The sequence below is a fragment of the Poeciliopsis prolifica genome, unplaced genomic scaffold, assembly GCF_027474105.1.
Source record: "Poeciliopsis prolifica strain line A6 unplaced genomic scaffold, Auburn_PproV2 SCAFFOLD138, whole genome shotgun sequence".
In the NCBI taxonomy this organism is placed as follows: Eukaryota; Metazoa; Chordata; class Actinopteri; order Cyprinodontiformes; family Poeciliidae; genus Poeciliopsis; species Poeciliopsis prolifica.
Genome location: NW_026562513.1, coordinates 170,049 through 187,629, shown reverse-complemented (window position 1 = coordinate 187,629; position 17,581 = coordinate 170,049). Strand labels below are relative to the sequence as shown.

The window sequence follows — 17,581 nt, the reverse complement described above, 5'->3', positions numbered from 1 at the left end:
CAGACAGGAAGCAGCAGCGAAGCAGCATTTATTTATATTAACATTAATATCATTTCTCAAGTTAGAAAAATTTAACATTATGAAGACAATATTACATAAAACGTTTTTCTAACATAAATGAGATGATTTTACCTGAAAACACAATAATTACTGGATAATTACTGGCCACATGGAGGCGCCCTGGAGCAACAGAGCCTTAAAGCAACAGAAAACTTTCTGAACTCGTTCACACAAAAAGCAGAAATTCTTTGGATCCTTTTTTTAAAACCTCTGGTTTGGAGATTTGTGACAGAACCAGAACCAGAACCAGAATAGACCCAGTTAAATTTTATAAATAAGAGCTGATTATACTATAATCTACAACCAGAAAAATGATTTTCTTCTTTCTTTGGCTTCATTCCCACAGCGGCGGCCATCTGACAGGTGAGTCCAGGTGAGTCCAGGTGAGTCCAGGTGAGTCCAGGTGAGTCCAGCCGTCACTGAATAATCCTGGAGTTCTTGGTCTGGAATCAGCATTGCTAACACAGCTGCTCCTGTTCATCAGTAGACACTCGGCGCCCCCTGCAGGCCTGGAGGTCGATGAGGCTTTTATTTAATTTCCTTTGGAATCATTAAAGTATCTTTGATTGAATTTTCCTGTTTTCTGTTGACCTTCAGTTCCGTTTGCTTTGGTTTCTCCTCTCAGTTGAGATGTTCTTCTGAACTGTTCTGTCTGCTTACACGCTGCAGCTCACGTAGCCATGTTTATGTGTGCCTGGTGGCAGCCTGAAGCTGATCGGACCGCAGGCCTCCAGTCTTTGCCTCACCCGGTTCCGTCCAGAATGTAACTCTGGTTCTGATCCGTTTCTATGACAAGTTTGGCTTCTAACATTCGATCGTCTTTCGCCATTAAAGCCTGTTTTTCTATTTAACCAAAGCTCATTATTTCTCAAGGTAATTTACACCGAGGGGTTCTGGTCGGGTTCTGGAGCTGGTAAACGGACCTGGTGGACCTCAGAGACAGAAATGAATGAAGTCCAACAGAACCAAACCTATTCTGGAGTCCAAAGTGAAGCTCAGTCTGAACTGGGTCAGAACAGAACCGCGATCCAAACACAGCTGAAGAAGAAGAGAATCAAAGTGCTGCAGTGGCCTAGTCAAAGTCCAGGCCTTCACCTGATGAAAATGTTGTGAGACCTTCAGAGAGCTGAGCAGAACCGCGATGAACCGAAGCAAAGATTTGGACCACAATGCAACTGGTGAACACAAACTGGGAGAAACCCTGAGGTTGGTACCAGGTTCTGTTGGTATCAACAGAACCTGGTACCAATCGGATCATTTCTGAACAGTTAGGAGCTGTTTGGTTGTCCATGACTGAACCAGGCCAGAACCGTTTTCTTCGCATCAGCATGTGGTTCTGGTTCTGGTCAAATCAGCTGATTCCAGACTTTTGGTTTCCACAGGAAGCGGTTCTGCTTTGCTGAGTCCAAACAGGAAGCAGAACAGAACCATCTTCAACATTTCTCTAAAACAATCATCTGAAACCAAAAGAGCTGAGGTTCTATGAGGACCCGGCTCCAGTTTAGCTTCCAGAACCCCTGATCGGGTCGCGGTTCCTGCGGGTCGGAGGTCAGGCCGACATGGGTTCGTACGTGTGGAAGTGGATTCCCTTGGCGCAGGTGATCTTCATCACGGCGCCGTTCAGGCTCGGGTCCGAAATGAGCCTCATCATCCCTTCAGCAATGAGCGACGGCCTGGAAACAGAGACACAACGTCAGGAGAACCGCCGGATCCGGACCCGGATCCAGTCTGAAACGGGCCGGCGCCTCCAGCGCTAGGAGGTTCTCTGGGTTCATCAGAACCAGAACCTCCCTTCGACCTGCTGCCACTGAGCCGGCTCTGCTCTGGTGGCACCAACAGGCCCGACTGCAGCCGGTTTGGGTTGAACACGGACAGGATGGTTCTGATGGTCCGACCCAGAACCAGAACTGAAGCTGCAGGTTTTTATCCTGGATGTGAAACTGCTGCACTGACACAGCGGCTCCGGCGCCAACCCAACTGGAACCGGATTCACTCATGGAACCGAGCCGGGTCACCTGAACCCCTCAGAATCTCCAGGCTGACTGAACCCGTCTCTGGACTTTATTTAGGGGCATCGTGGGTGAACAAAACCCCTCCAGGTGGGGAATCAGGTGAGTAAACGAAGCCCTGGGCCTGCAGGCTGAATGCTGCCAGGTTGCCAAGTGTAAAGTTTGGTGGAGGAGGGATCATGCTGTGGGCTGAGGTTCCAGTTTGGATGTGGACCCGTTATGGATCAGGTCCAGAAAGACCCGATGGGCAGCTTGGCTCAGAGTCCTGACCTCAACCCGCCGCAAAGCCTTTGGAATGAATCACAGCAGAGACTGAGAGCCAGGCCTTCTCGTCCCACATCAGTGTGTGACCTCACAAATGTGGAAGAACGGTCAGGAATCCCCAGAAACAGCCGCAGACCAGAGGAACCGACTGCAGCCAATGATGATGAGTTCTGAAGCTCCAGTACATAATCTGGATTCATTCACATTTATCTGATGCCGGGTTCTGGACTCAGGACGGAACCCGGCTCGGCTGGACTTACTGTAGAACCCCAAACTTGTTCATGCTGTGCTTGAAGTCGTCCTTGAACTTGACGAACTTCCCCATGTTGTCCTCGTCCTCCACGGTGTGCAGCAGCGGCGTGTCGACGAAGGCGGGACACAGGACGTTGATGCGGACGCCGTAGTCGTCCTGAGCAGCGGCGTCCTGCGGAGGCACAGACACACAGCTGCTGACCTGAAACCTGCTGGCAGACGGCCGACTCACGCCGCGCTCCGCTCACCGCCATCGCTCGGGAGAAGCCGATCACTCCGTGTTTGGTGGCCGTGTAGACGGGCTGATGCGGGGAGTGGAGGAATGCTGGAGGAGAAAAACCAGAGATTCAGCCGGAGCCTTCAGGCCGCATCACCTGCACAGGCGACACACTTCTAGATCAGGTCACCAAGACTCTGACCCATAAAGGCGGATCTATTCGGTGTAGCTCCATGTTTGAGTGGTGTCATGCTTTATTTTAGGTTATATTTAGAATTATTAACTTCATTTTCTGAACCATCTGAAATCTTTGCTTCTGTTTATTTTTACGTTTGGCCAGATGCTGTGGTTTCAGCAGGAGAGGATGGAAACCGGGGGTTATCTGGAAAGATAATCAGCTGTTTGATTCAGTTGAGCTTCTTTCTCCTGAATGGATTCAATTGGTTTTTCATGTCTGACTAGCGGTTGTTGTCTTTAAGCGCCTACTGCTGCAGTTATCAAATAAATATGTAATTCAGTCCATCTGCCTGTTTTAAAAAATAAACGTTCTAAGTCAATGTTTATCTGTTCAGAATTGGCCGATAATAAACCTGAGATATTGATATCGTATCAGAAGCGAAAAAGTAGATCAGTGCTTCCTGCAGCATTATGCTATACGTCACACCGGGATAGCGCTTTAGCATTATGCTACACGTCACATTGGGATAGCGCTTTAGCATTATGCTACACGTCACATTGGGATAGCGCTTTAGCATTATGCTACACGTCACATTGGGATAGCGCTTTAGCATTATGCTACACGTCACATTGGGATAGCGCTTTAGCATTATGCTACACGTCACATTGGGATAACGATTTAGCATTATGCTACACGTCACATTGGGATAGCGCTTTAGCATTATGCTACACGTCACATTGGGATAGCGCTTTAGCATTATGCTACACGTCACATTGGGATAGCGCTTTAGCATTATGCTACACGTCACATTGGGATAGCGCTTTAGCATTATGCTACACGTCACATTGGGATAGCGCTTTAGCATTATGCTACACGTCACATTGGGATAGCGCTTTAGCATTATGCTACACGTCACATTGGGATAACGATTTAGCATTATGCTACACGTCACATTGGGATAGCGCTTTAGCATTATGCTACACGTCACATTGGGATAGCGCTTTAGCATTATGCTACACGTCACATTGGGATAGCGCTTTAGCATTATGCTACACGTCACATTGGGATAGCGCTTTAGCATTATGCTACACGTCACATTGGGATAGCGCTTTAGCATTATGCTACACGTCACATTGGGATAGCGCTTTAGCATTATGCTACACGTCACATTGGGATAGCGCTTTAGCATTATGCTACACGTCACATTGGGATAACGATTTAGCATTATGCTACACGTCACATTGGGATAGCGCTTTAGCATTATGCTACACGTCACATTGGGATAGCGCTTTAGCATTATGCTACACGTCACATTGGGATAGCGCTTTAGCATTATGCTACACGTCACATTGGGATAGCGCTTTAGCATTATGCTACACGTCACATTGGGATAGCGCTTTAGCATTATGCTACACGTCACATTGGGATAGCGCTTTAGCATTATGCTACACGTCACATTGGGATAACGATTTAGCATTATGCTACACGTCACATTGGGATAGCGCTTTAGCATTATGCTACACGTCACATTGGGATAGCGCTTTAGCATTATGCTACACGTCACATTGGGATAGCGCTTTAGCATTATGCTACACGTCACATTGGGATAGCGCTTTAGCATTATGCTACACGTCACATTGGGATAGCGCTTTAGCATTATGCTACACGTCACATTGGGATAGCGCTTTAGCATTATGCTACACGTCACATTGGGATAACGATTTAGCATTATGCTACACGTCACATTGGGATAGCGCTTTAGCATTATGCTACACGTCACATTGGGATAGCGCTTTAGCATTATGCTACACGTCACATTGGGATAGCGTGTTAGCCTTATGCTACACGTCACACCAGGATAGCGCTTTAGCATTATGCTACACGTCACACCTGGATAGCGCTTTAGCATTATGCTACACGTCACATTGGGATAGCGCTTAACATTATGCTACACGTCACATTGGGATAGCGCTTTAGCATTATGCTACACGTCACATTGGGATAGCGCTTTAGCATTATGCTACACATCACATTGGGATAGCGCTTTAGCATTATGCTACACGTCACATTGGGATAGCGCTTTAGCTTTATGCTACACGTCACACCAGGATAGCGCTTTAGCATTATGCTACACGTCACACCAGGATAGCGCTTTAGCATTATGCTACACGTCACATTGGGATAGCGCTTTAGCATTATGCTACACGTCACATTGGGATAGCGCTTTAGCATTATGCTACACGTCACATTGGGATAGCGCTTTAGCCTTATGCTACACGTCACACCAGGATAGCGCTTTAGCCTTATGCTACACGTCACACCAGGATAGCGCTTTAGCCTTATGCTACACGTCACACCAGGATAGCGCTTTAGCATTATGCTACACGTCACGTGGAGATAGCGTTTTAGCATTATGCTACACGTCACGTGGAGATAGCGCTTTAGCCTCAGCTGAACACATTTTTATGAACGTTGCTTTAGCGTTAGCGCATCTCAGAACTGCCTCGGCTTCCTTGGGATCATCTCCAGCTGACGGCTGCAGCTCAGCACAGAAATCTGTTTTCAGTGAAACATCTCTGTGACTATTTCCACCCGGACACATCCACCCAGCCTCCAGCAGCTGTTTGTGTGTGCTGATAAGATCCTCTGTTGTTTCTGATTATCGTGGCCGGATCAAAAGCTCATGAATGTCAGCAGGTGGGTTGCAGCAAGCCGCCGCCGCCGTAGGAAGGCAGCAGCAAATCTGGCCTTTAAGCTTTCAGGAATATGTTGAGTCGCTCTCAGTCCTTCAGGAGAATGTCGCTGCTCACCTCTTGGACCAGACGGAAAGTAAAACCTCAAATCAGCACCATTTTTCTTTAGTTTACAACCTCTGACTGTGAACCTGGCAGATCAGAGTTCAGGTGAACTGAGGGAAGACTGGAAAAATCAGGAGCCTCATCCACTCGGGTCCAATGACGGACATCTCTGTAAACATGAATTCCTTCCCTAAAGCTCTGAGCTTCCAGGTATTTGTCCAGGTTTGGACTCGTCCGTGTTCGTCACAGGAATGTTCCTGAAGGTTTCCAGGTTGTGAGGGTCAGGATACGGATCTGAACCAGGCTGGAAAGAACCTGAAACCATGAAAAGCGATGAGTTCAGGTTCATCCAGGATGTTTTTCACCTGATGGTTAACTCAGACTGGAACTACCTGGAAAAACCCCTGATGCTCCAGAAAACCTGGAAACATCCTACTGCCGGTTTCCATCCTCTCCTGCTGAAACCACAGCATCAGGGGAAATTCTGGGACACAGACACGCTCACGTGGGTTAAAGGTCACAGAGGTTCCTACAGACGGAGGAGTGGGTCGCTCTGGTTCTGCTTTCTTTTCCTTCAGCTGCAGGTTTTCTGATCAGGAAATATGTGTGACCACGTGGTAAACTGAGGCTATTGTAATTTGCTCCTATATGTTGAGGTTGATAGAAATCTTACAAAGTTCAAGACAGGACACAAATATATTAAAAGTAAACGTTTATTTACTAATGCCTAATATTGGTGATCTTTGTGGATTTTATATTTTGGTTCTGAAATAAACACACTGGTATTTTTCTTTACTTTAATACCAAATAAGATAAAGGGTTAATGTAATTATTAAGTAATTAGCTTACTTAGTAATTAAAATGATATTATTTAGAAATCGACTAAGCGCATCATCTTATGTAAAGAAGTCGCGTGACGTAAGATGCGCCGTGTATTTTATTTGACTTTGCCATTTGATTGGTCATTGAGACAGTGCGTTCGGTGCGTGACTCGTGATTGGTTGAGAGAAGAGGAGGCGGGAGGAAGAAGGAGAGGAGAACCGTGATGGTGGAGACCGGAGCTGAGGCGACCGGACAAGAAGTGAGGAAATACAGACTCCAGGGAGAGAAAACCGGACAAAACACGGGAGAGGACGGGGTTCGGGAGAAGTTGGAGGAGCTTGGTCGACGCGAGATCGACGAGAGGAGACAGACGGAAGGAGACGAGCTTTGAGCTAAGCTAAGTGAGCTAGCCGCTTCAGCCCCTCGGTTCTGCTGCGTTCAATGGCCGTCGGGAGGAAAGAACCACGGAATTTAAACGCTCTCCATGTTTTTGGATTTCATCTCCTCGCTGTTTCCTTCAGGCCTGCCGGAGGTCGTGAGTAACAAACTGACTGTGTTACTATATATTGATATAACTGGACATTTCTCGTTGTGCCCTGGTTTGGGGAAAAGGTGGCCATTAATATTTAATTTTTTCTGCCTTATTTTCTATCAATCTTAAGAGTCTTTCAACTATAAAGTTACAGTGGTGACTAAATGATAGTTTTTCTGTCCCTTTAATTTTTACAGTTAGGCTGAATCATGTTGCCTAAAATTAAAATGTTTCTCTATTTGTCATAAACTGGGTCATGGGAAACCCAAGCGTCCTCCATTTCAGTTCTCTGCATAAAATGGGTAAAGGTGTCACATCCGTCTGAATATCATCTGCAAAGACAAACTGTCCCTCTGAAGTAAAAGCCGGTTCTGGTCGAGTTCAGAGTTTTGATGCCCATCATGTCTAAAATCGCGTTTTTGTGTTAAAATGTCCAAAGTTGACAGGAATTATGACCTGGTAGTTCTGTTATTGAAATACATTTTCCACAACACAACTCCTGCTGTGATTAAAAAAAAACTCTGGAAAGAAACATGATTCCTCACAGGATGTTGATGTAAATATTCATTCAGGTTTGAGTGAAAGGAGGCGGCGATCCAGCTGCTGTGATTGGTCCTTATGCTTCAAATGCATGAACTATAAACCTGTCTTCTATCAGCATATATCTATGAATAAATCTGATCCGACAGTGAAATGTTCAGAGCGTCTAGGATTTTATGGTTTTAATGCTGTGGGGATGCGAGTGCCTCCTACAGCCAAGGCTGAGAGCGTGATGAGAACCGCAAACCTCACACACAGATTATTCTGCATTCAGGAAGTAGATGCACTCAGTGACTCTTCTGTACCTGAAGTTCAGGATTCTGAACCATTACTTCCAGTGAACCGGCTCTGCTGGAACCTTCCAGAGGAACCGGTTTGAATGAGAGGCGCCGCTGAGGGAGTTCAACTGTGAAGCGTTTCTGATAAACGGCGCTCAGCCTGGTGGGGGCCGTGGAGCCTGGCAGCCTGCCAGGCTTACGATACACTGGAGGAAAGTCTGACATTTCCAGACAGTTTGAGTTTAGATGAGCTGCTGCAGGAAACATCACTGGTTTCATCGCCTCAGGATCAAAAACTCTCCTTAGTGGGAAACTGTAGCCGGTGGGAGCCCTGAACCCGACCCGGTTCTGCACCAACTCCTCTGTTTGGTTCGTGTTCAGACATGAAGACGACTTGATGTTGAAATTAATCAGGTTCAATGTTAGAGGAGGACGTCAGTCAAACCATCTGGATTCAAATTTGGAAGAATTTTTTATCAAATCGTGTTTCTGTTTCCAAGGATGAAAGTGAAAACTCCAGATTTTGTCCTGAATTGCATGTTTTCTCTTGACGAGTGAGTTTTAAAGAGCAGCTCTTATGGGTCGAATCCAACCCTTCCTGCTGCGCTGAAGAGGAGTGAACACCAGTGGGGTCAGAGGTCACAGCGATCTGAACTGCAGCAGAACGTCGACCACACAGGAAGTTTTTGTTTTTTCCCCTCCAGGGGGCTTTTTGCAGGCTCCAGTGTCCCTTATATGACAGAGAGGGAGTTAGGAGAGCGAGGAAGACATGCGGCGAATATCATCAGGGCCGGGAGTCGAACCCGCCGCAGTGCGCCGACCACACAGGAAGTTATCAGATAACACAGATTAGGACATTTCCTGTCCTGAGGCCCAGTGGCGATGAGGAGGAAGATTTCAGCTTCATCATGTCTGCCTGAGCAGCAGCAGGCGTTTATCTCTGAGCAGTCGGCCTGCTGACCTTTGACCCTTTTTTCACAGACTGATCAGGTTTAAAGATCCCTGCTGTTAGTTTCAGGCCCATTTTCTTTCCCACAATGCACTGGGGTCAGCTCTCAGGCCCCAGCAATCTCCATTCAAGAAAAACTTTATTTACACCCAGAGACAATTACAACGGCGCAGAGAGCAAAACAAATCGGGCCCCTCTGACAGACCTTGGGCCCCTCCGGGGTCTGCCGTAGGGGCCCGGGATTCGCTGGAGGGGCCCTGCCGGTATCTGTGGCTCCCTCACCGTACCAGCATTACCTGCCATGGAGGACACGTTGATGATGGTTCCTCCTTCCTTGCCGAACTCTTTGCTCATGTGCTCCAGGGCCAAGTAGGTTCCCTTTATCACTGAGGTCTGCAGATAAAGCAGAGAAGAAGAAGAAGCAGTTAAAGTCGGCGCTATTGGGACAGGAAGTCATGAAAGGCGACACTTCTGATAAGAGGCGATACCAGAGGCTGCGGTTTCCTCAGGAAGCCGTCAGCAACGACAAAAGCAACATCGAGCTGCTGATATGATCGGCAACCAGAACACAAGGCGGAAACTTATTGAAAACACAACTGAAACAAGTCAGACATTCTGCATGCTCAGATGACCTCTGACCTGTGGGTCAACATTCTGGAATCAGGATCCAAAGAAAAGAAAACCAGGTCAGAGGTCAGGCCTCCATTTCCACACTTCTCAGTTTTTTCAGAACATTGTGATGATCCTCCAGACTTCTGGAAAATAATCTGGGAAAAGCTGAACGTTTAGAAAGTGAGCGACGGCCTGGAAGGAACAAAACCAGCAGGGAAGCACGGTGGTGGCAGCATGAGGACCAGGGATGTTCCACTTCCTGGGAGTCATTCTGCTGAAGGAGAATGAGCGACCTCCAGAACCAGAACCAGGAAGTGATCCAAAACAGACCCCACCTCTGCAAAACAGCATGGAGGCTTTGCAGTGGCCTAGTCAAAGTGGATGCTGTGACATGACCTTAAGAAGGCCAACAGAGCTGGAACGAGGATCAGGACCAGTGGAGCCAGATGAGCTCTGAGGTTTCCAGTGAAATCCTTTCAGATGAGGTTCTGATCGGCTCGGTGCAGGAAGAGGAAACACTTTATTGAAACAGGAAGTGATGAAATGGATTATTTCATTTATCGCTTCTTCACTGAAGCCCAGAACAGGAGGACTTCCTCTACAGAAAACCGAAGAGCAGGCCGGGTCCTGGTTCTGATCCCAGAGGTTCATCCAGGTTCTGGGTTTATGAGTCTGACGGTCCAAATGATTCTCTCTGAACTCCACACACAGAAAGTCCGACAGAACATCTTTGGGTTGTTTTGGACCAGGAGGTTCTCAGCCAACCAGTCTGTGCGAGACGCTGTCAGAATCTCCCAAAAATTGATCAGAACCAAAAGGTTCTGAAAGCACCAAGGTGTCAAAGTCCAGTCCTGGAGGACCGGTGCCTCTGCTGCCCCACCTGGACAGAACGATTAGGTCATTAAGGACCCAGGTCCATGTCCTGGTCCAGTTCCTGGTCCTGGTTCTGGTCCAGATAATGAAGCCTGAGGCTCATCTAAAAGCTGCAGGACTTCGGCCCTCCAGGACTGCAGTAAGAGGTCCGACCCGGTTCTAGTGATGATGAAATGAACTGAAGAAAGAGTTCAGAACCAGCCAGAACATCCAGTTCAGACTTTTCATTCTGACAGTTTTATGTTTCCTTTTTGTTCAGTCGGTTCTGTTTTTCTGGTTCTGTTCAGCTCCGGTTCGACCCAACCGGCTGTATTTTTACGTCTCTTTTCATATCTGTGTTTTTTATGAGTGAAGGCTCGTGGCTGATGGTCCTGCCTACTTCCTGCTGGCTGTTGGGTCCTAAATGTCCCTAAACGTGGCTGTAGAGCTGCGATGTGTGGAAACATCCTGATGCCTTTAGCTGTGACTGGATCAGCTCTTATTTTCCAGACATGTTGACAAAAATCCCATTTTATGCAGATGATGTGATGTTTCTAAATGTTTGTTCTGGTTTTCCTTTAAACGTTTAAACTGATTCTAATTCGGCTCCTGCTGTAAAATCGTTCTGGTGTTGGTAGGTTGTGATCCGGGTCGCCTGCCGGTTCTTACCAGGTTGACCTGGATAGTTTTCTCCCAGTTCTTCTCGTTGTTGATGCCGGCGTTGTTGATGACGATGTCCAGGCGTCCAAACTGGTCCACCGTCCTCTGGAAGGCGTCTGTCCAGGGAGACAGAGACGATGAGGGCATGAGGGGCACGGGGGGCAATGTTTGCCACTCTGGGCTGGAAGCTGTTTTATTTTATTTATTTTGTTTGAATTGTTTGGTTTGGTTAGTTTTTAGCTGCAGTGAGTTACAGTCATGGCAGCAAACCAACAACAATCCAAACGGGTTGGACTAACGCTGCTGGACGCAGCTAATGTTTGCTAAATGATGCTAATGCTAATGTAACATTTAGGCTTCTCTTGTGATCCTGACTGGAGAAACTGTTTGTTTTTGTACGTTTTACTTTTGTTCTCTAGGCTCCAGCAGCAGCTGGATCTAAACTGGGTGAATTAAATAATGCTAAAAATCTTATCTGAAGACCTGATTATGATTTATGGTTTTACTTGTAAAATCTGATGTTCGGAGGTCAAAGGTCAGACCTGAAACTTCCAGGGTGAAAGTGAATTTGTCTCACTGTTGGGGCCAGAAACCAGTGGATGTTTTCTCCCTCTCAGCCTTAATTAATGCATAATAAACAGTTATTAATAACTGATCAACTGTTTACAGATGAACTCCTGGTCATCTGTAAAGCGGTTCTGCTTCCTGGACCGAACGGGCCTCCACAGAACGCGCTGCGGATCCCACCAGGAGGAGTTTTCAGGCGGCGCCGGTACACACGGCGCCGGAGGGGGAACAGATAACGACAGGATGTTTGGCAGCGAGGGGTTGATTATCTGCTCTGTGTAAACAGCCCCAGGGGCAAACCTGAGGTGGGAAAACTGGCAAGTAGCAACATTTGCAGCATTCCACTGTGAGACAGCAGCCGGTTCCCGGGTCGGGTCCGATCCGCAGGAACCTCTGCAGACGGATCCGGCCGGAGCAAACGGCACAGTGTCTGACCCTCGGGGCTTACCGTATGACAGCATGAATAATCAGGATGAATAACTGATGACGGTTATTCATCCTGTCATCAACATGAAGTTCAGTTTTCAGTCATAGTTTCATTTCTAAATATTACGGCTAAGCGCTAAGCTAACACAGATCAATATTCAGCTGGTTAACTAAATAATTTTAGTTTTAAATATGACTTAAAGGTTAACCTCCATTTTTTCTCTGCTAACACCTGCACCACTGAAGCGTTTCAGTTCAGCCAAATTTAGTGTTGAAACCCAGAAATGACTCAGTGCCGCATCACTTCCTGTTTCCTGTAGAGGAAGTGCAGCTTCATCATATTTGCTCCTCTTCCTCACCTCTCAGAGCGTCGCCTTCTGTGACGTCACACTGGATGAACGCGCTCCGTTCCTCCCCGAAGTCGGCGTCCAGCTGGGCCTGGAGCTGCTCCCCCACCGTCTTGTTCAGGTCCACAACGGCCACCTGCAGGACCAGGACCCAAAAGCTGGGTTCGCATCTGATTTAGGATTTTCCCATAACAGAGAATTTTCTCTCTCTTACATCAACACAGCCATCTTTAAATGCTTTAAAATAATGATGATATCTTTTTAGCTACATAAAGCACCTAAACGTCTGTTTGATCGAAAGGAAGTGACAGTTGGCTGAAGCAAAAGCATTGCTGTAATTTTCACCAAATACTTTTCAGTTGATTCATTTCTTAATGTTTATTTTTACTTGAGTAAAACATGCTGACATTGTGAACTTTACCTGTATTTTATTTTATATAAATAAATCAGATTTAAACGTTGCTGTGTTTCCATTACAAATCTTTGTTCATATGTTGCTAATGCAATTATGGTGTTTCCATTAAATATGAAATGAGATTAAAAATCATGGCAGCTGCTGATGAGGCTGTAAGATGAGATTGTTCATATAATTCAGCCAATCAGAGGAGACATTGGGGCGACAAGCCCCGCCTCCTTGTTTGGAGAAATTGTGGTCATTTTACAGAAGAGTTTATGAACTGCAGCTGCCACAGTTCCAGAAAAACAACTAAATACTCCTCCTACTTCCTGTCGTCTTCTTTGTGGTTTTCACCAGTAGCAGCTTCCGGTTGTTGATCAGTGATTTAAATGAGGCGGGAAAAGTGTTTAACCAAATACATCCGGTTTGATTCCTCTTGGCGCAAAAACACATTTTTTAAATACATTTTTAAACTTTTTTCGAAATTGATGTTTCCTTTCAGCAATTACTATTATCATTACCCGGAACCGGGTCCAGCGGGACCGCGGGACCGGGTCCAGCGGGACCGCGGGACCGGGTCCAGCGGGACGCGGGACCGGGTCCAGCGGGACCGCGGGACCGGGTCCAGCGGGACCGCGGGACCGGGTCCAGCGGGACCGCGGGACCGGGTCCAGCGGGACCGCGGGACCGGGTCCAGCGGGACCGCGGGACCGGTCCAGCGGGACCGCGGGACCGGGTCCAGCGGACCGCGCGGGACCGGGTCCAGCGGGACCGCGGGACCGGGTCTGAGACGGAGGGGATCGGAGCATCAGCAGAGCAAGAACCGGTTCGGTTTTATCAAACTTGTGGTTTCACAAGTTCTGCTGGTGATCCGGTTCTGATCTTGTTTCTCTGCATGTGTGAAGGAAACTTTGCAGAAACATGCAGACTTCTCTAAAAGCTGCGCTGCGCGTCATTTACCAGAACCAGAACCAGTTCGGCAGAAAGTTCGACCAGAAGCTTTGAAAGCAGGAAAAAGTTAGATGTGAGCAGAAAGCAGCTGCAGACCGAGCAGAACGTGAAGGCTCCCGAGTCGGAACCGAACCTTGGAGCAAAACCCAACCTTTGCCGAGCTCTTCAGCAGAGACTGGACCACTGCCCTCCCGATGCCCTGAGCTCCTCCGGTCACCAGAGCCACTTTCCCGGACAGAGGCATGATCGACACCGGCGACGCGCTGCGGGTCTGAGCGCTGCTGCGTTCCTCTCCTCTTCCTCCTTCTGTTTCTCCTCCTCCTCTTCCTCCTCCTTCTCTTTCTCTTCCTCCTCCTTCTGTTTCTCCTCCTCCTCTTCCTCCTTCTGTTTCTCCTCCTCTTCTTCCTCCTCCTTCTGTTTCTCCTCTTCCTCTTCCTCCTCCTTCTGTTTCTCCTCTTCCTCTTCCTCCTTCTGTTTCTCCTCCTGCTGTTTCTCCTCCTTTTTCTTCTTGTCAAATTAATGGTAGAAAAATGACCCTTTCACCCCAGCATCAGATTCTTCATAATTGAAATAATTTCTCGGTGAGCTAAAAGTAAACACTGAAAGCATCAACATCTGACTGAATCAAAACTGAAACACCAAACATGGGGGTCCAAGGTCTGGCCCAGGGGCCATTTGTGGACCCTGAAGTGATTTTGTGTGGCCACAGGTCCAATTCAAGATGAGACAAATTGACTCCACCAGATTTTTGGACTTTTCTTTTTAAACAGAAAAATGATTACAGACCATTTAAAGTAACAACAGAGATCAGAATCCAGGTGCTTTGATGCATTCAGATCTGCTTTTAATATCGTTATTAAACATAGCTATATACTTTCAAACAAAATGACCTACATCTACTTTTTACTGCTTAAAATGAATAAAATAAATTATTTTCAGAAGTGAAATGTAACATTGACAAAGTGGACCCTCTTGTCTTAATGAGGATCTACGATAATTTACACTTTCTTTCCAAAGAAAATGGACTATTTAGTCTTTTTATTAAAATATTGCAACCTAGTTTATTATGAAGTTAAAAAAGGCAAAATTTTGTGTCTTTTTGTTTTGTTTTTATTGGACTTTTTCTCCCACTTCATGTTTTTTTTGCAAATCTTTTTGAATCGATGATTTTGGTCAACCTGGCCTAGAAGTTCAATCAAGAACAACAACAGTCTAAACTATATTAAAACTAAAAAGCAGCAGAGGATTTCCTAAAGTAAAACACCGGAACAGAAAGAATAATCGCAGCTCATATTATTTAATCTAGAAGATAAACATGGTGACCTTTGACCTAGAAAACAACATTTTAACAGCAGCAGAAACTCGTCCCTCCATTTTCTTACCTGGTCCCTGGTGGAGCTGCTGGGCGACCCGACCAGGTGACCCGACCAGGTGACCCATCCAGGTGACCATCCAGGTGACCCATCCAGGACGACCTGTCCAGGTGACCCAACCAGGACGACCTGTCCAGGTGACCCAACCAGGACGACCTGTCCAGGTGACCCGTCCAGGTGACCCATTCGGTGACCCGACCCGGTGACCGACCCGACCACCCATCCATGTGACCCGACCAGGTGACCCATCCAGGTGACCCGTCCAGGGCGACCTGTCCAGACCCGTCCAGGTGACCCATCCAGGTGACCCGACCAGGTGACCCGTCCAGGTGACCCATCCAGGTGACCCGTCCAGGGCGACCCGTCCAGGTGACCCCGTCCAGGTGACCCATCCAGGTGACCCAACCAGGTGACCCGTCCAGGTGACCCGTCCAGGTGACCCGTCCAGGGCGACCTGTCCAGGTGACCCGTCCAGGTGACCCATCCAGGTGACCCAACCAGGTGACCCGTCCAGGTGACCCATACAGGTGACCCAACCAGGACGACCTGTCCAGGTGACCCGTCCAGGTGACCCAACCAGGACGACCCGTCCAGGTGACCCGTCCAGGGTGACCCAACCAGGTGACCCGTCCAGGTGACCCGTCCAGGGTGACCCTGGGGATCACCTGGACGGGTCGCCGGTCCATCGCAGGGCGACAGAGTCAGAGGGACAAACAATCACGAGTTTAAAGAAACTGATCAACCTGTTTGTGAACTGGGAGGAACCCAGAGAACCCAGCATGCACCGGGCCAGGAATCAAACCCACAACCTTCTAGCACCACAGTTCAGACTGCACCACTGTGCATACAAAAGCATATAGCAGGAAAAAAGAACTTAAATATAACATTTTTAATCAAAAGAGGGAAAAGTGGTGGAAAATCTTTATTATCATGTAAAATGAGAAACAGGATTAAATAATTCAGGATACATTCAATAGTCACACTAGCAATGAAAACAGGCTGATGTAAAAAAGGTTTGCTTATTTTCATAGATTTTGCCGAATCACTGCCTCACATCAGGCAGAGCGGCGAGCCCCTATGGACCACCTGCCACCTCTGCATGCACACACACACACACACACACACACACACACACACACACACGACATGTGTGTTGTGTGTGTGTCCCTGTCAGAGGAAGGTTAACTAAACTGTGCAAGATAATAATTACAGGTTGAATCCAGCAGCTCCTCTTCAGTCCTGTTGCTCAACCTGCAGCCCGGAGCGGCAGGTCTCTGCCTGCTCATGACGTCACGTCGGCCTGGAATTATCCTGGATTTACAGGGACAATAATTATTTACACCTCAAAACCTTTGACTGTCTGAGACGGCAACGCCGCGCAGATAATCCACCAGAACGGAAACGCAGGATCCATCGGGCCTGGACCGGGCCTGGATCCTTCCTGGACTGTACCTGGACCGCTGCAGGTTGGCTTCTTTTGTTTGGCACTTAATAAAAATTATGAAAAAAATGATTTTTTTCTCAATTTCAAGAAATATTCTTGTTCTATTAGAAAACTTAAAGTAAAATGATAATATTGTTCTCTCTAGTTAAAACATTTGTATAATACAATTCTTGTGGTTCCCCTCCACACCAGTTGGTGGCGGTAGTGTATCAATTCCAATGTTTGCCAACCGACAAACGTTAATGAAGAGGCCAGCACAGACGCAGCACTGAGACAGCGACCCGAGGCTGAATCATCGTTCATATTTCACAAAGCGGAGCAGTTTGCAATTTGCTGCTGGCCTTTGGTTGCTTTGGGATTCGTTCAGGGGAATCGGAGTAGATGAAAAAACATGCCACACTTTTCAGATTTTTATTTCTAAAACCCAAGTTTGTGAGTAGCAGTGCGGTTCTGGTCCGACCCGGTAAAACCACAACAGTTTGAATTTTTAAACAACAAACCAGAAAAAGAAAAGTTTTGTTTACCAACACGGATTCGGATCAGAACCAGCCGTCTGCTCCTCCAGATGTTCTGCAACCAGAACCGAAGATCACTAAAAGTACTCCAACTTTAACTGAGAAGAAAAAAATCACAAACGGAAAATATTTTATTTTACAAAGTCAGGAATTTGAAGCAATTTTTAGTTTTACAATTTTATCTTTTATCTCGGACAAAAATAAATATGAAATAATTAAAGTGCGTTGAAACATTCCTTATGAATCGATACCATATAAATAAACTGATTTCAATTGAATTCAATAAATAAATTGAATAAAAAGTGATTCAATGTTTTTGTATTTTCAGGTTAAAAACTCATAAATCATTTAAACTTTAATAACAAAAAATGTTTCCATCATTTGCAAAACGATAAAAATAAATGAAGGTTTAAGATGGCAGGGTAAACCCTTTGAGGACCGGGTTCTGGTTCTGGTTCTGGTTCTGGAGTGAGCGCCTCCTTCAGGCTGAGCTTTGACACAAAGGAGGAGAAACAAACAGAAACGTGCAAAAGTTTTG

General features: G+C 46.8%; 1 protein-coding gene across 1 annotated transcript; it reads right to left on the bottom strand.

The window, feature by feature from the left end:
* Window positions 1-2: 2 nt before the first annotated feature.
* LOC129355557 (15-hydroxyprostaglandin dehydrogenase [NAD(+)]-like) lies at window positions 3-14,002 on the bottom strand. The gene is made up of 7 exons (XM_055025156.1): window positions 13,863-14,002; window positions 12,376-12,499; window positions 11,033-11,139; window positions 9,196-9,292; window positions 2,834-2,910; window positions 2,594-2,757; window positions 3-1,733 (listed from the first exon to the last, which is right to left on the bottom strand). The coding sequence occupies exons 1-7, from the start codon at window positions 13,953-13,955 to the stop codon at window positions 1,610-1,612; spliced, it is 786 nt and encodes a 261-aa protein (XP_054881131.1). The 5' UTR covers window positions 13,956-14,002; the 3' UTR covers window positions 3-1,609.
* Between the last annotated feature and the right edge of the window lie 3,579 nt (window positions 14,003-17,581).